Below are 25,139 nucleotides of genomic sequence, written 5' to 3'. Positions count from 1 at the left end.
CAGCCGAGCGGATCTTTACTCTCGTGGTTTTATTTTCCTCCATCCAGCCCGCGGACACACACACACACATACATATACGCACACACACAATCACACACACCTCTCTCCGTGAAGCCGCGTTTCTCTGCGGAGCCTGTTGAATTTTTACTCCTCCAGTGTCTGTTTCCTGTGGACCCGTTTGGATTTACGCACTTATTATTCCGTGGAGCTCCGGAGCTTTCTGTGCTGGACGCTCCGTGCCGACACGCCATGGCGCGTTTGTTAGTGTCGTGTCTCCTGCTGTTTGTATCAGCGCAGACGGTGAGTAGCACTGACAGCACACTCACAGGAATTCAACTTGTGTTTTTCACCTCAGAGCTGCGCTGGTTTGGTTCTTATCCGCTCTTTCTGGGGACGCGGGGTTTGGACACGTGCGCTTTTACGCGCAGCGCGCTGAGCTATTTTTACAATTTAACGTAATTTCTACAGGACCTGAAGTACTTATATTTTATTTTCTCATATGTATGGATATCTGACTTGTAAATGATGCAGCACAGAGAGTCTGAAGTCACACATATCACCAGTGTCTGCAGAAATGAAAGGAGGACAGCTTATTGTTGAACATTTTCCAGCTTTTACAGACTGAGTGTCTGTGCTTCTGTCGTTTGTGCATTTCTATATCTGCACATGAGGTGACACGTTACTGACCCTTCTCCTCCCTCCTCAGGCCCTCACCTCCGGGGTCTTCGAGCTGAAGATCGACTCCTTCACCAGCTCCCGCGGCGTCTGTCGCTACCAGTCCCGGGACTGCCAGATATTTTTCCGCGTGTGCCTCAAGCACTCGCAGGACGTTATCAACCCGGAGCCGCCGTGCACGTACGGCACCGCGCTCACAGAGATCTTCGGCGCCGACTCCAACTCCATCTCCGGGAGCGCGCCCATCAGGGTGCCCTTTCACTTCAAGTGGCCGGTAGGTGACGAAAATCACACGGTTTGTCTTTAAAAGACGGAATTTTATCACCTTCAGTCCTGCAGTGATCTGAGCGGCTCACATTAGTCTTTACAAAGCATGTCTTAGTTATTTCACAGGTCACATTCAGAGGCGTTTGTCACAAGAATTATGAATTTCTTTTACTTTGTAGAAGCTGAGCAACATAAGAATGAGTTTCCTGCAGGATGAAACATGTGTGTGTGACAGACCTGGTCACTAATGGATCCTCTCGTTTCAGGGGACCTTCTCTCTGATCATTGAAGCCTGGAATGCGGAGTCTTCAGGACTCGAGTCCACAGGTAAAATACAGCTGCTGCTGCTGTAGTGTCGCTGCGTCACCGCCAGGCGGCGACAGCGGCGCTCTTTCCCTCTGAAAACTCAGTCCAGAGAGAAGAGTTCATGTTTGATGAAAGTAAACACAACTTTATTGCAGGAGTCCAGGTGTGAGCTGTCTGTTTACATTTGAACACAGAGGATGATACAGATCTGTGCATTTTGCAGATTTGTCATGAGAGGTTTTATCACACGAGAAGTTTGTGTTGCCTGCTGTAAAGTCAGTGTGTTCATTGCAACATCATGAAGACACCACAGGAGATGAAAGTCAGGTCTCTAGAAACTCAGCCACAGACAAACATAAACTCTCCACAGGCGTATCATAAAACCTGAAAGTGATCTTGCATTCTTCGACCTGTTTTAACACATCTTCAGGATATATCTTTTATAATCAGACCTCACACAGTAAAAACTGTCCCCATCTCCTCCCTCATTTACCCAGAGAACCAAAACAACCTCATCAGCCGGCTGGCGACCCGCCGCAGGCTGACCGTCGGGGAGGAGTGGTCCCAGGACGTGCACTTTGGCAACCAGAGCGAGCTGCGTTACTCCTACCACGTAGTGTGCACTGAGCACTACCACGGTGAGGCCTGCTCCGCCTACTGCCGGCCCCGCAACGACACCTTTGGCCACTACACCTGCGATGACGACGGGAGCCGCCGCTGCCTGGAGGGCTGGAGGGGCGAGTACTGCTCTGACCGTGAGTCTGAACGATGACCTTTCACTGCTGCTCGCTGTGTCTCTGCCATCTGTATCTGTGATTTGTTCAGCGACTAAATAATCCAACATGGGATATTGTATTGTGTTGCTGCAACATTAAGTTAGTTGTTTAATCTGTGTTTCACCTCCTGATAGTAAGCTAGTAGTGACTGTGTGACACTGGAGAGTGTTTCATCTGCTCTAGTGTCTTAATCTCATGTCTACACAGTCCTGTAATATTCCTGTAAGGACGAGATGTTGGAAGTTTTCAGCAACAAGTTTGTTGAGACTTAAACATGATTTTATTTCTAACCTGTAACTCAGTAGGAAGTTGCCTTAAGTGTCAAGTTTCGAGTTTCGTTTCATTGCTTGTTGTCTTTGCTCTCCAGACAGCAGTGCAGATTATTTTAAATTTAAAATAAAAAAAGTTCAGACCGCAGACCACATCAGTCCCAGACCAACTACGGAACCAAAACTGGCTGTAAAATGTTTATTTGTAACAGCAGTGAGTCTCCTCCACCTCCTCTCCCTCCGTTTTTATCCTAACGTTTCTTCAGACTGTGTGGGAGGAGGTGTGTGTGTGTGTGTGTGTGTAGGGGTGGGGGGGTGGAGAATAGGACCCTTGGCGCTTCATTTTTTTGTCCAGCAGCCTTGAAATTGTTAAGTCAAGCAGTTGTCAACGCTGTCGCTGCTCCTGGTGGCTGCGGAAGACAAAAAAAAAGAGAGATCTTAGAGCTTCTGTTGTTTCCAGTGTGTGTGTGTGTGTGTGTGTTGGCTCTGAGGTCTGCTCCTTTTGTTTTTAGCTCAACAGTCGGCCCCCAACCCGCCCGTTTTAACAGGGACACGCGCTGGAGCTTAATGTGCGCTGCCTTGCGTGAAAAGAGACGGCATGTGTTGCTTTTGTTGTGTGGGCCAGCTGCTTCGTTCAGTACTTAACAAGCACTTGTAGGGGAGTGTGTGTGTGTGTGTGTGTGTGTGTGTGTGTGTGTGTGTGTGTGTGAGGCCCTGAGAGGGGAGGGGACGTTGTTTTGTGATTGAGTGAAGAACACGACACACACACACACACTCATAGTAATATTCTCTCCTTCTTCCTCCCCCTTTCTCCCTTTCCCTCTCTTCCTTTGACTCCCTCCCTCCCTGCCTCCCTGCGTTCCCTCTCCTCCTCTCATCAGCCATCTGTGCAGCGGGGTGCAGCGAGGGGCATGGCTTCTGCGAGTCTCCGGGGGAGTGTGTGTGCCGGCAGGGCTGGCAGGGCGCGCGCTGCGACGAGTGCGCCCGACACCCCGGCTGCCTTCACGGGACCTGCCAGCAGCCCTGGCAGTGCAACTGCAAGGAGGGATGGGGAGGCCTGTACTGTGACCAAGGTGCGTTCAACCCCCCAAAACAACCCCGGCCTGTCAGGTTGACGGGCAGCTGACTCTTCATTCACCAGCCCACCCAAAAACACGTGTGCTTCTGTCAGTTTTCTCACAGATTAAGACAAAAAAAAAAGAAGCATTTTAGGATTTAGCGCTCAGCAGGAAGTTCAAGACGCAGACCAAACGTTGCCTGTTAAACCAAACAACTGACCCATAAATGATGTCACTAACCAGCCTTTAAATAGCCAACCACCATCTCAGACTCCAGATGTTGCCTGGTCCGTTCTCAGCTTTGGCTGTGGTTGAGTAACAACTGCAGATGGCGTTAATTAAAATTCATTAAAATGTTAATCAGAGGGTTGATGAGGGGGGCAGAGGGCAGAGCTGCTGTGCAGCTGAACAGAAAAAAAAGAGAGGATTATATCGTTGTTTCTGCGTCTGTAGCTCTGATGTTTCACTCCTTTTCTTTCTCTTATATAACTTTAACATTTCCTGTTTAGTCGTATCAACATGCAGAGACATGAAACCTCGAATCGTAGATTCTTTAACACAGTCGACATCATGTCTTCGGTTGTGTTAATGTTGCCTCTGAGCCAGACAAATCTGTGAGCTCATGTTTTGTTTCCTCCGGCCAATGCGTCTGGTTCAGATAAATATCCTGCCAACCTCAGGCGGGTCGGCCAATCACAATCTAACACAGGGCGAGATTTAGGCGATTAATGATGACTTGTGGAGCCTTCTTGCTTTACTCAGAATACTTGATGATGTTGTTTCTGGCTCACGCCGGGGACCCTACGTGGAGCTAGCTTAGCAAAGAGGAGCATCGAGCATCGTTGAAGATGGCTGCAGCAGATGTGGAACGTTCTGTAGAAGTTAAAATTCTGACGGCAAAAACGGCGACACTCGTTCACAGACGTATCGATGCGACACCATCACAGCTCATCTTTGCACGCTTGTCTTTTGCTCAGGGCTACATTTGGTTGCTCTGATTGGTTGTAGGTCTGTCCCAGAGATACTCAGCTACCTTTGCCCAGGGGCCACTATGGCAAAATGACAAGAGGCCAGGGGCCGCTTAATAGGCAAACATTTATAAGTAATATCTGTCTGAGAGATCCTCCTCTGGGTTTCTGGATAAACAAGCTAGTTTGATGCCTTTTATGCTCTCCATCACCTTATTCATGCTTACATTGCTGCAAAAACAATTCCCAGTGTGAATCCAGTCTGGCCCACAGTCTGTAATTTGAGTAACACTGTTCCATCCAATCCTCACCAGAGGCACTTTGATCGATGATCGTTGATAACGCGCCGCTGGAAATCAAAAATAGAGGTTTCAGACTATTTGTCCTGGCACTGATGAGCTAAGTGTTGAGTGATAACGTTAATGAATTTGAGGACTGAGACGTTCCATGTGTGCAGGAAAACTACGCCAGACATATTGAATCCATAAAGACTCCAGATTCACACATTTAATTGTTCATCTTCTTTTTTTTTAACCCTGCCATCATAGCTCGTGAGCACATTGTTCAACAGCTGACTGTTAGTTCTCAGAAGTCGGAGTCTACCACCAGCTCCTCCACCAGGTTGTAGCTCCTTGATAATGTGATGTCGACTATCATAACTGTCGCAAGAAATTTAAGATCTCTGCAACAGCCATGAAATGAAACAAAACTTCTTGGAAGGAATCGGAAATAAAAGAAAAAAGCTTTGATAATATTGTATTAATGACCAAAACAGAGCAGAACACCAGTGTGATCCTGTGAGTTATTTCCCCAGGCGACATTAGCACCATGATAGTCTCTGTTTAATCTGTGAACCAGTTCACATCTCGTTTATATTCACGTGTTGTTATGTGTCATCTGTAGTGGTACACCACAGATTTATTACTATATTGATTAATCAAACATAAATTTAATAATTGAGTATTCCGCTGATTAATCCATCAATTCATAAGTAATCTGATAATACTTTTGCTTTATTAAAGAGCAACAGGAAACAATAACTGGTTCCTTTTAACAGACGTGTCTTATCTTTTAATATTTTGTACATTTACTGTTTTAAAAAATTAAACACAATATTATCCATCAAAAGTAAACTCATGTAGTGCATTTAAGTTCCAGATTACATTCTGGGTTTAGAAGAAGACATTTTTTAAAATGTAAAATAAATAAACTAAAAAAATGCCTCTGGACACGGTTAGATGAACCAGTGATACTCAAACTCAGACCATGAATATACCTTCAGTCACTCTGGTAATTTTTTTAATAGCAATTTATAAAAATGGGTATAGATAAAAATTAAATAATAAAATATTAGTAATAACAATAATAACTTTATTTAACTTATTTTATTTATTTAAATAATATGTAAAAATAAATAAGTAAATTAGACTCTCAGAAGCACAGCTATCGACTGTAGTGACTCACGTTACTCAACCAGTCATCACATACAGACATAATTTATTTAAATCCTTTAAGAGTCTTCATCTTAACTAGCAGTCGCATTGATTTATGTGAAATGCTTACGTTAATGTTACGTCATGTCGGGTCTGCTCTGTGGAAAGGACGCTTTCTGCTGAGATGCTGAAGCATTGACTTCCATCTATTATGCATCATGATCCAGTTTTACAGTAGACGCACAGCACAGAGTTTCATTTTCATTCAGCTTCCTAAACGTTTCTCTGGCCCGACTCTTCTCTTCGCCCCTTGTTATCTCTGTCTTCCTCCATTTTTAAATCTGCTCCATCAAACCACCTCCTCCTCTCCACTCCATCAGCACGTTGTGCTACAGTAATAATCATACTTATAATCACCTGTATGGATTTAACGCAGCATTGAGGCAAAGAATCTGCATCAAGGCTTTTCAGTGACGGAGTTACTTGAGTTTCTGGGGCAATGTTTTCAGACCTATAGCAATGATATTGGACAGAGATCTGAAGGACAGTAAAAGTAAACTGCAGTAGTGAAGAAAAGTGAGAGAAAACGAAAATATCCAAATAAAAGCAAATATCCATACAGTACTATGTTTGCAGAATAAAAATGTATGTAAACATTATGATTTAAACATAAAATACACATTTATAGATTATATAAATTGATTTGTTGTGTCAGCAAGTTTTACTTGAATGTAAAGCGGTTTATCGTCTGCATAAAAAAAAAGTTTCCCAAAACCGACACGGTCTGATCGATTTCACTTCAGAAGGACATCGCATTTGCTCAGTAAGCAAAAAAAAAAACATCTTTAGTGTTTTCATGTTTTTTTATTTATTTATTTATTAAGTATTGATTTAACATTTCAGTTCCCATCTCGATGTCGATGTGTTGGATTTAGCCAATGAACATATTTTAAGCTGTAGTGTAGGTTATAACTGACACTCTCCTGTCTCTTCAAGGAGTAATGCTGGAACCCCTTATACCTAAAAAGCTTGAGAAAAAAATGTAGTCATTCAAACTTAATCTACTTCTGGGGAACACACAGAGGGGTGGATCCCTATTTTCAGTGATGCCAAGATGACAATACGCAACATAAAACAAAACAACACTGGCTTAAATTAAACAAAACATTACATTTATGAGCATATTTCTAAAATGCCAAGTATTCATAGGATAAACAAGCTAACCATAACCTTATTGTAATACCAATTCCAAATTTCACGATTGGAATTAGTCATGTTCAGTAGCGCTGTATCCACGCTTGGCAGGATGTTTGAATAGGTGGTAATATATCTACAAACCGCTGAGCATTTAAAACCTCAGAGACTTTACATGCTTCCAAAAATAAAGGCATAACAGATACAACTTTTTCAAGCATTAAAATGAATCTCAAACTACCTGGAGGTCAGAGGAGAAGACATCGAATAACTGCTAGCTGTTTTACAAGTTGGTGTGTGTGTAGTTATTTACATGAGGAGGTTTAAGTTGGGTTGAGACCCTCAGGTTGCAGATGTTATGGTGATGTTTAAGACGGAGCTGGAAGTTTGGGAACCAAGAGGAGCAAACTGACACATTTTCTAATCTGGAAACACCAACATTTGTCTGTCTAAGATGGACGACAAGTGAAAGTAGAACATTGGATATTCAGATATTGTTAAAGTTTGAGCAGACTGAGTTTTAGGGACAGGGTTTCTGGCTCTGTGTTTGCAAAGTTTATAAGTAAAAAGCTGATGGCGATGTGAATCTGCAGCACAATTGTCTGCTATGTAGCGCTTTTTTGTGGTTAAGTTTTACACAACGTAATCTTCTCATTTAATCCGTTATCGGGCATTTACCATTCTCAACCCATAAAATAAATCTGAGATCCATGCAAAAAACAACAACACACAAACTCTTGATAATTCATTCACGTTTTACATGACCTGCACCACGCACCTCCTTCCCTTGCAAACTTTATTTCTGTAGACAAAACATAGTTTTCTTATCACTTATGCTGCAGACGTTTTGGTGTGAGAGTGTAAGACGGTCATAGCCAGCCAGCTGTTAAAACACCTCTTGGTAAATTGTAGCCTGTTTATAATGGCTTTGTTCGTTGTTCTGTAGATTTGATTTTGATTTTTGTCACTGGGAGGATTTACTACAAACAAGACAAGACAATATTTGTTCAAGTAAAACCCTTTAAACCCACAGTTAGTCCCGTACTGTATACAGCACACAAGAAAACATTAAAGCAGCAAGTGTACAACAGTTGATGCCCTGCATATAGCAGGAACCCACCTTATATACTATATCATCATTACCTACATGTTTCTATTGTCTCACAAACACTGTACCGAAGCCTCAATATTTTGATTTAGTGCTAAAAAAAATTAAAATGGGAGTCATTTTATCTCTATAACTTCATAGGTTTACTTTAGCCATAAAAAGACACGTCTACACAAAAGGAATATTTTTATATCTTCTGGTAGCTGACTCATTAACCAAACCTCGCCGTTACTCTCACTCTGTCTCTAAACTCCAGACCTGAACTACTGCACCAACCACAAGCCGTGCCAGAACGAAGCTTCATGCACCAACACCGGTCAGGGCAGCTACACCTGCACCTGCCGGCCCGGGTTTACGGGCAACAACTGCGAGATCGAGACCAACGAGTGCGACAGCAACCCCTGCAAGAACGGCGGCAGCTGCAAAGTAAGCCATCGCACCGACACGTCTGATGGAGCTGTCGACTTTCCAATCTTTACTGAGCTCAGGAGGGTTTTGTTGAAACTTAGAGATGCTCATTTATCGACTTTGAGTCATTTAGCAAAGAGATTTTTTCCAGAATCCTTCAATAGGAGTGCAGCAGAACTTTATAGTTACTAACAGACAGAAACATAAGAAAAATAAATAAAGAACCCAATCCTGACCTTGTTCTCTCCTTCCATCTCTCCTCCAGGATATGGAGAACGATTATTCGTGTGAGTGCCCTCAAGGCTTCTACGGGAAGAACTGTGAGATCAGTGCCATGACGTGTGCAGACGGACCTTGTTTTAACGGAGGAACCTGTGTGGAGAACGTCTCCGGCGGGTACAGCTGCCACTGTCCGTCTGGGTACACGGGCTCTAACTGCGAGAAGAGGATTGACAGATGCAGCAGCAATCCCTGCGCTAACGGTATGAACCACCTGTAACCTGCTGCATTTATTTTAACTCTGTCAAGTCATGAGAAAAAAGAAAGCACCCCTATCACCTCTGATATAGGTGATGTTTTTTTTTTTTGCTGCTTTGTATTTTTTCTGTCTTGTCCCCCTGACAGGAACAGTAGCTTTAGAGTTATTAAAGAATGAAAGATGAACTGTGACATTGTTAAAGTTCATGTAAGTGAGCACTTGTTATCAACTGTCAGTGCAACATATGAATAATAAAGTCAGGTGTGCAGGTGGTGGTTGAGATGAAAAAATCAGGAATTCAGGTCTTCATCAATATCAACTCATTTTTAATCACTTTTGCAAGAACATAATACAAAAGCATCATCATGAACCAGTCACACCAAAACCCCAACTCCAGTACCAATCTGTCTGGTGTTAAACTGTCAGCCATAACACTGAAAGTAGTCCTGCATAGTAAGAACTATCTCCTGCTGTGCCAGCGCTGGAGAAAGGTTTGCCTGAACCCATAAAAATTCCCATAAAGCGGGAAAAACCCACTATATTTTTTTGGTATTTCCTTAAAACAATCACAATCATCTTGGGTGGTGCTAAGCCCTGGATGCAGCCGCAGCACTCTCACGAAATAGTGTAGGGGGAACCTTGTTTTGGTGGAACATTTGCATGTGGGAGGCGAGCGCTGATATAAAAACGACTGATAACCACATAAATATTAAGAGATGTTTTAACGTGCAGGTTGCAAGCTCCAAGGTTGTTGTTTATGTTCCATGCACAGAAAACGTCCTCTGGAAATAGGTCTGGCCATGTGAGGGTAGATTCATGCAGCGACGGGGATTTTGAAAACAATAACATGCAGATAGCAGATAGGAATAAAGATTAATGTCTGAAGTTGGCTGCCAATGGCATGCTAACACAGACTGCATCATGTGAATCAGAGTAGACTGAAGGCAGAATCTGCAAAGTCATTTCCTGCGTTTAGTCTGTTTGTCAGTGAGGCCAGAGTGGACCTGTTTACGTCTTGTTTGTGGGACTGATCCAGTCTCATCTGAATTAATCTGATGCTGCAAACTGGTTAAATAAAGAGTAAAAACATGGAGGTTATGGCACATATCTGAGGGGTGTGATATCAGAAACATCCAGATCTTTTTTGGGACAGTCCTGTCAGTACTTGCCAGCGAGGTTACTTTTTTACAGAAGCCACAAAACAACAGCCGAGCCTTTGATTTGTGAGTTAAGAAAAAACAAGCTGTTAAGCTCAGGAGAGATGGCTGATACGACGCTGTGATAGTCAGTGACTTTTTTAGAAGTGCAGACTTGAAGGCAACCGCCATTCATCCTCTTCCCGGAATCAGTCTCTTGTTCTTTCCCGGTGAAGCAGCTCCAGACATTGATGCGTCTTAAGAATCTTGGCTTTTTGCCTTGTAGCTTTGCAACAGACCGTTTTACCCACACTCGTATGCACAGGACGTTCTGTCCAAAGACATGAGCATTAGATATCTGAATTGCGTAATAAGGTGCAGTTTGTGATTCTGGAGAAGGATTAGGCTAAGTCTCATTTTCAGGCTGTCAAACACCGACGCTTTGGGGTTGGTGCTTCGGGCGCCAGTATTTGGCAACCTGGGAATAAGACTCAACAAAGTTATCCAGAATCACAAACTGCACCTTTTAAGGTGGTTGTATTTTGCTTCTGTAGCTATAAACAGTGAGTGAAATCACAGGGCACAGTAGCAGAGTGCAACAGCAAGATATCAAGGCGAATTATTGTCCAGTCCGTCTTGATCTCTACTTTTTAAAAGCTTCAAGTGACTTAAAATCTGATTGGATGGAAACATGCCGAACTGCTTTTGGTACAAAGCTTCTGTAATGTATGCACAGTTGTTCAGTATTTCTGCACACACCCGCAAACACATTTGTAACAGCTATTTAAACTTTTATAATAGTTGTAGATTAAGTGATCATTGCTTATCTCATCAGCAGAAAAGATACAATGACTTGCCAAGTGGGTCAAGTGTCCTTTTCCTACTCCTGGTAGGACAAACAATACAGGTGTTGATAACTCTGAGCTGTGGGTTACTTAATCATTAATTCAGTGTAGTTGAACTAGAATTCACAGCCTCATTGTGCTGTTTAAACGAGCAGACCTGCAACGATTAGTCAATTACCAATTAATTGGCGACTATTTTAATCATCAAACAATCATTTTAATATTTTTTTAAAGCAAAGAAGCAGAACATTTGCTGGTTTCATTCTTTTAAATGTAAGAATTTGAGGCTTTTCTTTGTCGTGACTGATAATATACCGAAGATCTTTGGACTTTTGGAGTGTTGGCCAGATAAAAGATAGTGTGTAGATGTTACCTTGGGCTCCAGGAAATAACACAGGGCATGCTTCACTACTATAGTCAAGAAATTATTGTGTGTATTCATCGATAACGAAAATAATTATTAGTTACAGCGCAAAAATTGAATGTTAAATGTTACTCAGCCGAGGTAAAGGAAAAGATAAGTGGCACTCAGTTTACCCTTCTGAGGGAAGTTTTTTGGAGGGCGCAAGGTGTTTGAAACCTGCACATCTTTTCTCTGGGAGTTAATCTGTTTGTAGATCTAAACTTTCAAGGACTGGATCCACCTGCTGCAGGCTGTTTAGACACATTCAGGCCATCAGGGACTTTTTTCACAGTTCATCAAACACTAGTGTGTACATCCCTGTTTTTGTGAAACCACCCGATGCTTTCACAGCCCGTCAGTGTGTAGCCTTTATCGTTTGTTTTTTAGCCTTGTGATGTCCTTGGATGAATGGCTGTATATCATGAAGTGTAGACTTTCACTCAGTTAATCATTTATTCATTCAACGTCAATCAATATCAAACTATTTACAAGAACAAGCTGGTATAATGATTAAATTATGCCCCAACAAAGGTTATCGTCAAAGAGAACTAGAACATCAGTGATTTACAATCTGACTCTGCACAAACTATGTATACTATAATTACTATACTATAATTATAATTACAGTAATCTGCTGGCTATTAAAACTTTAATAACTTGTTGGACTGAAACAGACATTGTTAGCCTTTTTTATTGTTTCTAAAATAACAGAGGGCACATTTGTCTTTGGTAAGAGTCAACAATAAGTTCTTAATGTACCCCAGAATGATTGTCTTTATTGGCTCAAATGAAAACACAGAAACACAGATGTACAGTTGTGTGTCATCAGCATAAATATATATATATTTATATATATATATATATATATATATACTGGTAATATTACAGAGGAAAAATGGCTCTAGAATCGAGCCCTGTGGAACGCTGCAATTAATACCGTTTCACAGGCCAATTTTTGTTGTAAGATATATTCCAGACTGTCTCAGAGCAAAGTTCTTCATACAAACTCAGTGCTCAGGTCGAAAAGACAGAAACACTGTTTACTTTTGGTGATTTTCTTCCTACTCTCCGAGTTGGACAGCAAAGTTGGAAGTATTTAACATTTATGGGCCAGATTCACACAGTGTGCATCTTGTCCAGTTCGTGCTTCCTATTAAGTTCATAAAAGACAAAATGTTCCCAGACGTCTGCTTTCAGTACTGGGCGTGTTTTTTATTACTTGCTGCTGACAATATAACTATAAATATGTATATAAAAAAACATTTGCCCGCAATTCAATGCAAGAGGCGTTACCTCCTGAAGGTAACTTTACAACTTAATTGTACAGCTGAGACTAGAAAATCAACAATCAATGTTAGGATTTAATTTTACGAAGGCTGTTATTTCACATATTATCGCAATAAAATAATATTATTAGATTAATGGTCAGGTCGTTGGGGTTGGGTTTTTCTCATGTAAGCCTAATTATAGTTTAAATTCCTGATTATGTTCAGTCATTGCACTGATGTAGAATCGTCCACGTCTGCATCGCAGTGCATTTTATAATGGAGAAATTTCCACACCTCTCAAGCTCAGGAAACAAGAGCAATCTCATTTTACTGATAATGAGCTCAGAAATGAGACCGAAACAGTTTCAATATGCCAAACTGTTTCAAAAAAGACTGATGAACAAATATAGCAAAAAGAAGTTCTGATACATTAACACACTAACATCTTACAGTTACAATGAAAACACTTTAAGAAGCCACCAAAGTGGATCTGTGAAACAGATCAGCGTTTTTAACTTTTATTAACTTTTCTTTTGAATCATAATTACCCCAGACTCCATAACTAATCAATCAGCTGTTTATTAATGAATTTGATCACTGATTAATGATTAATTTGTTAATGACCACATGACCATGGTGGAATTTGCCCTCAGTACAGCATGGTGGGGAGGGTGAAACATATTTGTCCACAGGCCAAGTGGCCAGCCAAATGCTGGACACCATCCAGCATTTGGCTGCTGGATGGTGTCAGTGTTGTACCCTGACGGTGGCTCAGCGTAGCAGTGTCAGGAACATCATCAGCACCACGTTAGACATATGACTAACTTAACAGACAAAATTCACATATGACCACATAATGAAATTCATATTTACAGGATTGTCATAAAATACAAATCATCAAAATTATGAATTACTCTCTGAAACAGTTTCTCTTAAAATTCAGATTTTTTTTTTTTTTTTTTGAGCAACGTCTGGGTGAATTTCTTCATGCAGGTTGCTGTTGCAACCAACAAGCATGTCTGCTGTTAGATTAAGTTGCAGCAGTGTATCATTTAATAACAGTAATGACCTGGTATGAACATAAAAAGATAGTGATTACCCTCGGTTTATAGGCCACCTGTAATAACAAGGACTCAAGTTGGAGCTGGTCCATGTTACATTGCTGAACAAAGTCAACGACCTTTGTTTCAGCGTGAAGACTCAGAGCGAAAGAGAACACTGTGCTTCAAAACAGTGCAGCTTTAACCAATAGCTTATGTAGATAAACTCCACAGTTATTAAGTAAAATCTGTTGTTGAACAAAGAGGCTTTTAAAGTAGAGATGTGTAGGATAACACAAGAGAAGTGGCCCAAGAGTTGAGCCCTGTGGAACACCGCAATTAATACTGCAGAAATTTAGGGGGATCTGTTAGCATAAATTGAATATAATATTCATAATTATGTTTTTATTAGTCTATAATCGCTTGAAACTAAGAATTTTTATGACTCTAGAATGAGCCAGTTATGTCTTCTACAAAGCCTGACATGCTCCACTGTCATGTTTCTCCAGTAGCCCAGAGCAGACATACCTATAGCTAGCTTTAGAGAGGGCCTTTTACGTTCTTATGTTACCTGAAACTTACTCACCATAGGTTCTCCTACACACAGAGGGGGTGAGCAGAGGGGTAGTCGGTTTGTTGCAGCCTGCAACCTCACCATAAAATGCCACTAAATTCTGCACCCTTTATGTTGCTTTTCATCGCAGGCTCTACATTAATGTTGATGTTTTTGTTCTCTAAACGAGAAAGTAAAGGTTGAGACATATTAATACAGTTCGGAGCACCTCTTAACAATCCCTTGGTAATAACTTTAAAGTAGTTCTGTGTGCATTATCTGCAGGTGTTTTTGCACAGCTAAAATGTACAAAACCTGATAATATTTAGCTTTAAAACAGCATTCAGTCGTAAGTACATTTTAAAGAGAGAACACAATCTGTAACAGTGAGCATGTTTGGTTTTTCAGTCATTTAGTGTCTTGTTTCCATTACTGTGTTTAGTGAGGATGTTCTGTTGGTGCATGACTAAGTGTTTCTGTGTTGAAAGAAAAGGATATAAGTGACCAAACAAAACTGACACTTCTGAGTTTGTGTTTCAGCTGATGGTGGATTTTTAAACATTTATTAAAGGAGCATTGCCCAAAATTTGAGGAGGGCATGAAAACACGTTTTTGATTAGTTACTTTAAGCTGTGACTCTGACTGACATATGCTATTGATCAAATTCAGCTACAGTTTGATTGTTTGGATCCTTGGTTATCGTTTCCACCAGTGAATGGATGCAGAGACGTTTGGGTTTAAAGCTTCACATCAGATATCTGTGTGTGTGTGTGTGTGTGTGTGTGTGTGTGTGTGTGTGTGTGTGTCAAAGGGCAGATAAACTCCTGGATTGTCACGTAGGAGCCTGTGAACATGTCCCGTCTTCTTCTGTCTGACAGCACAAACATGTTTGTCCTCATTGTTGTCGTCCTAAACAAGCCTGTTTTAGCAGCAGCCCTGGAGACTCTCAGACCGCTCTGTCTGTCTGTCTCTGTCTACCTTGTTGCACACATCTTGGGCAGGAATCCAGCCCTGATGCAGCGCCGAACTGATCCACGGCTCATTTCTCTCTGGAAATGCTTGGATCTTCTTGTGTGCCAAAAGAGTTTTACAAGATCACTTAGCCTGCTGCACCTCGTCTTGGCACGCAAAATGTGTGTCCTGTTTGGACTGGTGTTTTCGCAACTCATTTACAGCAAATAACATTTGCTTTACATCACTGCTGAACGCTTTCCAAGGCATACCGTCCAGCTTTGGATTGAATTCCTGTCTTCCAGGGAGCCACTTTGTCTTTTTTTAATCACCTTGCAGATACTTGAAACTTGCTGCAGAGCGATAATCCATCATAGTCAGCACAGTTCATCTGTGTTGGATGTGTGAACTCTCAGTCAGGTGTGGGTAATTGCAAGTGAAAGTCAGCGGCAAGACAAATTCACATTATTCTTTTCAAGTCAACTGTGTTGTCTTGCTGTCATGGGTTTAGTTTTCTGACAACACACTTAATGAATGCTCCTAGTGGTGTAGGATGTCTGATTTAGCTACGGCTCATGAATGCATCGTGCAGATCGAATATTAGATCAGTGAGAATGATTGTGTGTTTATCGTGACAGATTTGCTATCAGCAACAAGTTTCAAGTCTCTGCAAGTTGATTTGACAGCTTTGTAAAATGAGGTGCACCCAAAGGTGGCCTGGAAGGAAGAAAAAATGGTTTGGAGAATGTTCAGAAGTAAACCGTAAAAGATTTGGTGGAAATAGGATTAAAAAGAATGCAAAAACACCAGTAATAAACTTTAAGAATGGGAATGTTTTTATAACTTTCTGATGCGCCTGATTTGGCAAATGTTATTCACTGCAAAGGTGTGAGATTATTAGGAGATGTTTGTTACTCAGAGGATGTTTTAGTAAAGAAAGAAGGGTGCAGATAGACTCTTAGACTTTGTTAAGTCACCTGTTAACATGTCAGACGGGCATCCAGTCGAGTCAAACTGTCTTTTTTGTATGAAAAGCAGACAGATAATCTGCATCAGGCGGCTCCACTGACAGAACTGGCATCACAAAACAAACCTTTATCGCAGAATATTACAATTAACATACAGTTATCGCTTGCCTGCTGAGCAGAGTCGTCTCCTAGGGTTGCAGCTCAGTCTTCAGTCCTCCCTCAGGTCTTCATTAGCGTGTAGAAACCGCCGCCTGCTTATCTTCAATCTGCAATCATTCCTGCCTCTCAGTGAGCCTGACAGACAGAAAAAAAAGACCCTCATAAGTGCCGAGTGGTTGGTTGTTGGCCCACTCTGTTTACAGTGTTGCAACACAGCAGCTGCACAGAACAACCAAATATGGAGCTGATGTTTGAGTAGAATTTGTTTTTGCAGTGTTCAGCCTGCAGTTTGAGCTTCAGGGTGTCGCCCCAAGTCGACCCCACAGGCCCCATTAAAGACATCTTCAGAAGTTCAGTCACCCTTTCTTAATAAAAGTCATACAGAAAGTATTGGTTTGCAAAATGTAGGTCTCTGCCGAACCAAGAGATCATTAATAACCTTAACAAAATAACTGTAACAATGAACGAGAGCCAGTAAGTCAGTTAAGTGTTTGGTGGGCTTTAGGTCTTTTCTTAACTTACAAATCTCTGCAGTGTTTAACAGTAAACTCCACTGACAGCGAAAAACATCTCCTCAGGATGTTTCTAATCACACACACATTTCTCTCCTGATCAGCGTCATCTGTTGTGAGGAAGTGATGTTATAAACAAGTTTTTTTGGCCCTCTCGCTGCCCTCCATTCTGCCAGAGTTTTCTGTTGTTAACTCTTCTTCTTGTGTTTGAGGATTTTATTGGATTGAAACATCTAAAAAAAACATCTGTTACTTATTTCATGCTTTTGTGATCAACCACCACTCGTAAGACCTAAAGAAAGATGAATCATTATTTTGTTTTTATGCGACATAACTTAAATTTATTCTGCAGCATTTAAAAAGTATTCATCTCTTGACTTTGGTATTTTAAGACTGAAACACTGTTGTTGGTGCAGTTATTTACACTATACAGAACTTTTTAACAGACTTGTAAGATGTTTTAGACTCTGGTTGAGTATTTCATCTGTTCAGGCTGGCAGAGATACTCTGGCGTCCCCCAAGGCCCCATTCTTGGTCACCTTTTTTTGTTTTACATGCACCTATGGAGAAGTATCACCAGTAAATATTAGATTAAATTTTAGTAGATATGCAAATGATTCTCAGTTTAACACTTATGTGTCACTCAGTAACATTATCCCCATCGATAAGCACTGAAAGAAAGGCACCTCTCAATATTCCACGTAGAATACCAGACCACAAGCTAACAGTTGTGTTGTTTTTTGTGTGTGTTTTTGATTCTTCGGATATTTAAGCCTTTTTAGATGCACTCTGGAATCTTTATCATGTCAGCAGCGCCTTACTTTCAGCCACTATCTTTCTAGCTTTACATATGGCACCAGTCAAAACACTTTCCCATTCACATGAAAATGTGCCCAAACTTTTGACTTTGCTACTGTAGGTGAAAAGAACACCCCCTCCCTGATCATATTTCTTTTATTCTATTATTAACTGTTACATTTTATTACAGTTAATCAATTTATTTGGATGATATTGTCTCATTTCCATGACTGCATCTACTTTTTTTCTTGTAAAGCGCTTATTTGTATTGCAATCTTGCACAAAAATCCCCAAGAAGATAATTAGTCTTGATTTGATTTCCATGAACCAGGTGGATTGTAGATTACAACATAAAACATCAAACCTGCATCTTTGGCCTCATTTACACTGCATGGTTCGGCTCAACGCAGCTCACGGCTCAACTTGAACAAGGCACTTTGTTTTACACTGCAGATAGCACCCCTTGTTACCAAGGTGATGCCCTGTAAAACTGCTGTGACATTATCTTCAAGGTGACACTCGCTGAATCCTTTCATCAGCAGCTACACAGAGGAACGTCTGAACTTCACCAATTGTAGGGCATAATGCACAGTACAGTCGACAAAACACAAACATCCACAAAACTCCAGTGGCTATTGATGGTAGCTTGGCTGTTTAAAAGTGGCTGGTTTGTGCGGGATGTCCCATGCTGTGCTAGTGTCGGTTCTCTCCGACCAATCAGCAGTCTGCAGTGTTTTAACTTAACCTTCTAGTAACCCCTCAGCTCGTTTAAAAAAGTACCAGGTACCTGGTACAATCCACAGCTTTTGCTAATCAAAAACCCCAAAAAAGGATTGACACACACCATGCAGTGGAAATGCAGTACTTGTGTTTTGCATGACAATCATATCATCTGTCTGTCTCTTTGTCCTGTCCTCCGGTTGTGTGTCATTAACTGCACACTGTTTGCACTTGCAGAAAAAGGTTAAATTATTATTATTAGACTACATCGTTTCGGTCATGGACCATCATCAGGTTTCTACTCGATGAAGGTCCATGACTCGATGAAGGTCCATGACGGTGTTTGCCCCACCTACGCACCTGTTTAAGACTGTTTTGGTGTGCACAGGACTTTTTTGACTTGTGTGTCATTAACTAAAACCTTTCTGTGTCTGTCTCTCTGCAGGTGCTCAGTGTTTGGACCTCGGTAAGCGTGTCATGTGCCGCTGTCGGCCCGGCTTCACCGGCTCTCACTGCGAGACCAACATTGACGACTGCGCCGGCAACCCCTGCCGCAACGCTGGCACCTGTGTGGATGGCATCAATGACTTCACCTGCACTTGCACACTTGGCTTCACCAGTAAGGACTGCTCCGTGCGCACCAGCCCCTGCGACCAGTTCCCCTGTGATAACGGTGGCACGTGTTACACTCACTTTACTGGCCCCGTGTGCCAGTGTCCGCCAGGCTTCATGGGCGCACGCTGTGAGTACTCACTCCCTCACCCTGTCACAGGGCCGACTGCAAAACCGCCCGGGAGTGGCGACGTCCCTCCTGCGCTTATTGCTGCCATCGCCCTTGGCCTGGTGACGCTGACTCTGCTGATCTTAGCTGCCATCCACATTCTGCGCCAGCTCCGCCGGGGCAGGGAGCTAGCGGCTATGACCACAGCCGTGAAGAACGACCTGGAGACCGTGAACAACCGCAACGCGGTAATCGGTGGGGGTGGACCCTATAATGGGAGCTTACCTGGAGCTCCATTGGGTAGCCTGAGAGAGAAGGAGGCCTTTCTCATCCCGCGAGGACAACTTAAAGTGTCCAATAAGGACGCGGCGTTGGTGGAGAACGGTGGCGACAACATGTCCATATTTAAAAACAAAATGGCGGACTGTAACCTGGCAAAAGATGAGCAGCGCCTGGCCAAGAGCAAGTTTGATGTGTAAGGACCTGATGATGGTTTGTGTGTGTATGTGTATGTGTGTGTGTGTGTGTGTGTGCGCATGCGTGTGTGTTTTCCTGTTTTCGTCTATTTTACTTTCCCTTCTCTGAAATCTCATCTGTTCTGTGAAGACAAGTCGCAGCATGTTTGTCGTCTGTTATCTGATCAGTCCAGTGTTCACACACCTTCACAAAGTATTTCCGTCCAAAATCTTTGTTGTTGCCACGGTACCAACCCTCTCTCACTCTCTCTCCCACTCTCTGACAGTAAGAAGTGTGATTCGTCCATCATCGTCCCTCCTCTAAGTTTTGCAAAAGACAGTCTGTATCACCCAGTGTTCATCATCCCAGAGCAGATAGAGCAGTGTGTGTTTGCTACTGAGGTGAGGACACGTCAACTAACACAACCACGCACACATTAATGTGCATTTATGTATTTTTGGAGGAGTTTCATAAGAGACTTATCTCACCTTTGGTTTGTTACACTGTTCACTGCATTTTTTTTCTGGATGGAAAGATCGACACAGCCAGTGTCAGAGAATATGACTGGTGCGAGTGAAGAACTGGTCTCTTTCTCTCACAGTCTCCAGATTTTCTGCAAACAAAATTGATTACAAGTGCATCAGATAATCCCCTGAAAAATAAGACTCATGTTGTTTTAACTACCATGCCCTCTGCACACTGAGCCATTCATCAAAAGTTCTATTATAAATAAAATTTATAATATATATATAAATCTAGGCAACTGTCAAATCAGAAAGTTGCAGAAATAGTTGTGTTATTAATTACAGCTCTCCAGTGCTGGGCACACAAAATCAGCTGTAGCCTATTAAACCAGTGTGTAGCTGACACTATAAATTATTCAGCTGAGATTGATAATGGTCTAATAATATAACTACTATCTATGGGCCTGATATTGCTTTATTAACCCACATTTTCTCGTTTATCTCAGACTGGAATGAAAATATGTTTTCATCATTTTTATTGGCGTCTAAATGCTGACTTGAATTGGCCCGACATCGCCAGACCAAATCACAAATGCAAGTCAAATGTGAAGCTCTCAGTTTGTTTTTGCCAAGGGGTGTTAACAATGGCCGCAGACCAAAATGCCTCTGCATGCAAGCAGATAGACCCACAACCAACCGGAGCAATGAAACACAAAATAGTGCTGAGTGACGGACAAATGTAAACAGACCACAGTGCACAGAGATGAGCTGTGATGGTGTAACATCAACATGTACATGTTGCCGTTTTTTCCATCAGAAGTTGAAAATAGTGTTTCACAACAGCTGCGGCCATGTTGGTTTAAAAAATGCCTCAGCACTACTTCTCTTTAGTGAGCCAGGTTTATGCCTGCTGTTGTGTCCTCGGCGTGAGGGGAGCAGGCATAAAATTGATGTCACCACCACGTATTTTGCATTAAGCGTGAGGGCTCAATTGTCTGAAACACGCCCCATTTTAGACAAACTGTTGTGATTGTTCTGACCCGTCTGAGGACGATGGACATGGATCTTTGGGGAAAAGCTCACATTTTCTGCAGGTTTTAGGAACTTAAACTTTGACATGTGACTCTTGCTTTTTTAAAATGAGTCTTTTCTCTTCCTGTTTTATAAATGATGGCATGTTTTTAAGTTTGACCTAGAAGAAGTCATCGCATACGCCGATGACTAACTGCTGTTTCTCTGTCTCGTTCATAGGTATAACCTCCAGTTTTCAGACCGCCAGCGGAGGAACTTTTACACTGCAGGCCTGGAATATTTTCTGTCCAGGACAGTTCCCCCAGAGGATCTATCCAACACACATTATTTTATTTAATATTTATTACTGCTGCTCAATGGAAAGAAACAAAAAAAGAAAGGACTTGTTTTTTAATCCTTTTCTGCTTCGACATTGACAATATTTGGATGACAATGATTCAGCGGAGGAGAGAAAAGAGGAAAGAGTGAATGTCCGGCATCATTTGCACTATTTATCTTTTTTTATACCTTAAATCCTAATATAATATTCCTGTCTGTATATCTGAATTTTCTTTGGATCAAACGTGAATGAGAGGATGTAAAGAATCTGAATCGTCCGCCAATCAGAGAGACCGGTGCCTTTGCTATGCTCCCTAATCACCGTGGCAACCGTTTCCTGTACAATCTCACATGATGTCAATCAAATCATCAGAGGACCTGCTTACAGGAATGGGAGACAGAAAGTTTTATTTTGAGGTCAGACAACCTTAAACTTTTCCTGTCTGAAAGCTGAACTGGACAGTTTGTGACTCCGTCCAATTTATTTTATTTTATTATTTTTATTGTGTTTGAACGTGAAGCTTCACATTGTGGCCTGTTAGAAGGAGGACTACAGCAGCCTTACAATCACATCCTACAATCTCTGAAGTGCCTCTCATTGTGAAAAACTGCAACAAATCCTGTTTTAACAATCCCAGTAAACCCATTAAAATCCACTGGAGCCTTTTCGACATCCATCGTAACACTGTTCCAGTCCAAGCCTTAAATCTAAGTCTAAATGATGTGTCAGGTGAATCGGGGAGAATTTGTACCTCTTAATAACCAGCTGTTTTCTACATTTTCACCTCATGAACAGATAATCCAACTTCTGACAATAATAAAACAGAAAAGTGGAGCATGTCAGGCTGGATGAAGGTCCAGCCAAGCTGGATTCATCTTATAAATCAAATCAGTTTTTCCATTTGTCTTCCTGTTTCGAAGTATATGTTACTATGAATCAAAACTAAACTTGCTGCCTTTTCTCTTTCGTGCTGCCTTCATCGACCACTGCTGTCACAGCGAGTAAACAGGAGAATAATAAAGACACCTGCTGTTGTTCTGCAACGTTCCCAAGACTCAAGCTGACGTGTTGAACGTCTGAACAGTCACAACTGAGGGTGTTTTATTTTTACACTAAAAAAAGGAACTTTTACATCAGTGAAGGACTCCAAAGAGAGTTTGTTTTTGTAACTTCTTATTTTTTTTAGCTAATCCATTTGATACCAAAAATACGTGTTGTTCCTGTTAAGTCGTGTCTTTGTACTATCTTCCTTAATTTAAGAAAACAATGCAATGTGTACAGATCCTCAAGAAGATAGTTTTCCTATTTAATTTTGCTCTCTGTAAATAATTTTGTATTTATGAAAGAGAACTGTATATATGTCTATGTTAATGTGCCTAATGTCTCAGTCCGAATCAAGAAATATATTTTTTCATAAATAAATTAGAAAAAATAATATTAATGCTGTTGTGTTGTTGCACATTTCTTCTTTATGTGTTTTACTTTGTGGAAAAATGAAATATTTGGATACAAGAAGGTCATAAGTGAGGACAAGAGCGCCACAGGGCTTTTATGTTTTTTATCAGGAAACCTGGAAATCCATTGTGTCATTTGCTTTAGGGATGAGTGACTGGGAAAAAAAATGGAAGTGCTCAGAAAACATAAGTTCCAGGTTGATGTCATGGTTTGTAAGTATTGCTGTCACTTGTGGTTGATTAAGCAGATGGAACATCTCGACAACGAGAAGGACTTCAACAAGCTGTAGCATCCAGCAGAAATTAGGACACAAAACAAAGTCTAATAGACCAGGAAACATTTTATACAATGACAATAAAATAAAATGAATAATCCTGAGTGAAGCACAGATAAACTTAAGGGTGCTTTCACGAGTAACCTGTCTGGTTCAGTTAAAATGAGCTCAGGCTCATTTGCATGATGAGAACAGTTTGTTTGGGACCCTGGTGCGGACCAAACAACCAAACCGAGACTGCTTGAAAAGGGCGGTCTCAGGCTGCTGTCAGCCCTAGAGTGGTCTCCTCTGGTCTGAATCAGGGACTCATGTTGTTCCAAAGTTGTATAATTGCCTAGAGTTGGTTGGTGTTCTCACGGCAGCATTTACAAGAGGACCAGATCAAATGCCTTGTGTGAGAAAGCTGCTCTTGATTGGTCAGAATTTCCATGTGGGAAAAATCCAGGAAGTAAAGCAAACGTTGAAGAAGAGTACACTTGCAAGATAAATGTGACACTTTCTAATGTCACAATGGAGGGACAACTACGCAGGTTGATTTTAGCGCTGCTCATCGTGGACTATATTGCTGTCATTGTTCATTTTAGTCAAAGCATACAGTTTGAAAACGAGGCGCGGCTCCAACTAGAAAACAATGTTTTGATGCATTGGATGTGCTGAATGTGCATATTAAGGCAGTACAGGAGGAGGTGCACATTAATAATCCTCCAGGACTGTAACATGCTCATGTTTAACCCAAACAATGTGTCATGTGACTGCAGTTGCTTCACATCCAGGTCGGAACACCTTCTCACCACAAACCAACCGCACCAGAGTTCCTTTGGAACCAGACTGAGACCACCTCTTCAAGAAGGTCTCGGTCCGGTTGTTTTGGTGTGTTCACACCTGCACAAATGAACCACGCTGAGGGGGCAAACCACCTGGAGTTCAATTGAACCGAATCAAACAGGGCAGGTGTGAAACCTCCAAACGGACTCTGGTGCGTTTTTTTTTTTTTTTTTTTTTTTTTGTGGTGTGAAAGAAAACGAACCAACCACAGGATTTTATGACAGCAGATATGTGATTGTAGCAACAGCTAAACCAAAAATAAATCCATCTGCTGATAGTGAAATCTGTCTGTGATCTCATAACTGATCCTAATAAGGGCCATGTATATCCCATAATCTATTTATGCTAATACCTACATGTAACTGTGGTAACACATATGCATTTCAGTGAGGGTATTTTCCCTGATTAAAAAGCTGTTAGAACTGCCATCACTGTAGCCGAGACTGTACTCTTTGTTCATTAAACGTACAGTACAGGCCAAAAGTTTGGACACACCTTCTCATTCAATGCGTTTTCTTTATTTTCATGACTATTTACATTGTAGATTCTCACTGAAGGCATCAAAACTATGAATGAACACATGTGGAGTTATGTACTTAACAAAAAAAGGTGAAATAACTGAAAACATGTTTTATATTCTAGTTTCTTCAAAATAGCCACCCTTTGCTCTGATTACTGCTTTGCACACTCTTGGCATTCTCTCCATGAGCTTCAAGAGGTAGTCACCTGAAATGGTTTTCCAGCAGTCTTGAAGGAGTTCCCAGAGGTGTTTAGCACTTGTTGGCCCCTTTGCCTTCACTCTGCGGTCCAGCTCACCCCAAACCATCTCCATTGGGTTCAGGTCCGGTGACTGTGGAGGCCAGGTCATCTGCCGCAGCACTCCATCACTCTCCTTCTTGGTCAAATAGCCCTTACACAGCCTGGAGGTGTGTTTGGGGTCATTGTCCTGTTGAAAAATAAATGATCGTCCAACTAAACGCAAACCGGATGGGATGGCATGTCGCTGCAGGATGCTGTGGTAGCCATGCTGGTTCAGTGTGCCTTCAATTTTGAATAAATCCCCAACAGTGTCACCAGCAAAACACCCTCACACCATCACACCTCCTCCTCCATGCTTCACAGTGGGAACCAGGCATGTGGAATCCATCCGTTCACCTTTTCTGCGTCTCACAAAGACACGGCGGTTGGAACCAAAGATCTCAAATTTGGACTCATCAGACCAAAGCACAGATTTCCACTGGTCTAATGTCCATTCCTTGTGTTTCTTGGCCCAAACAAATCTCTTCTGCTTGTTGCCTCT

The 25,139-nt window shown here is 41.7% G+C and overlaps 1 protein-coding gene across 1 annotated transcript; it reads left to right on the top strand.

Moving 5' to 3' along the window:
• Positions 1 to 22,726, top strand: dlc (deltaC). Its single transcript, XM_049576248.1, has 10 exons — positions 1 to 300; positions 707 to 949; positions 1,209 to 1,269; positions 1,746 to 2,003; positions 3,175 to 3,366; positions 8,311 to 8,480; positions 8,728 to 8,944; positions 18,739 to 19,489; positions 19,757 to 19,871; positions 21,186 to 22,726. Exons 1-10 carry the CDS (start codon positions 250 to 252, stop codon positions 21,189 to 21,191), a joined length of 2,064 nt encoding a protein of 687 aa, XP_049432205.1. The 5' UTR covers positions 1 to 249; the 3' UTR covers positions 21,192 to 22,726.
• Positions 22,727 to 25,139: the final 2,413 nt, after the last annotated feature.

Source organism: Epinephelus fuscoguttatus, linkage group LG5 (genome assembly GCF_011397635.1).
Source record: "Epinephelus fuscoguttatus linkage group LG5, E.fuscoguttatus.final_Chr_v1".
Classification (NCBI taxonomy): domain Eukaryota; kingdom Metazoa; phylum Chordata; class Actinopteri; order Perciformes; family Serranidae; genus Epinephelus; species Epinephelus fuscoguttatus.
Note: the sequence above shows the minus strand (reverse complement) of the source record. Positions and strands in the feature narration are given on the sequence as shown.

Coding starts and splice junctions, on each gene's coding strand:
- dlc (XM_049576248.1), top strand. CDS start 250: ATGGCGCGTTTGTTAGTGTCGTGTCTCCTGCTGTTTGTATCAGCGCAG. Junction 2,004..3,174: donor GGGCGAGTACTGCTCTGACC/GTGAGTCTGAAC, acceptor TCCTCTCATCAG/CCATCTGTGCAGCGGGGTGC. Junction 8,481..8,727: donor AGAACGGCGGCAGCTGCAAA/GTAAGCCATCGC, acceptor TCTCTCCTCCAG/GATATGGAGAACGATTATTC.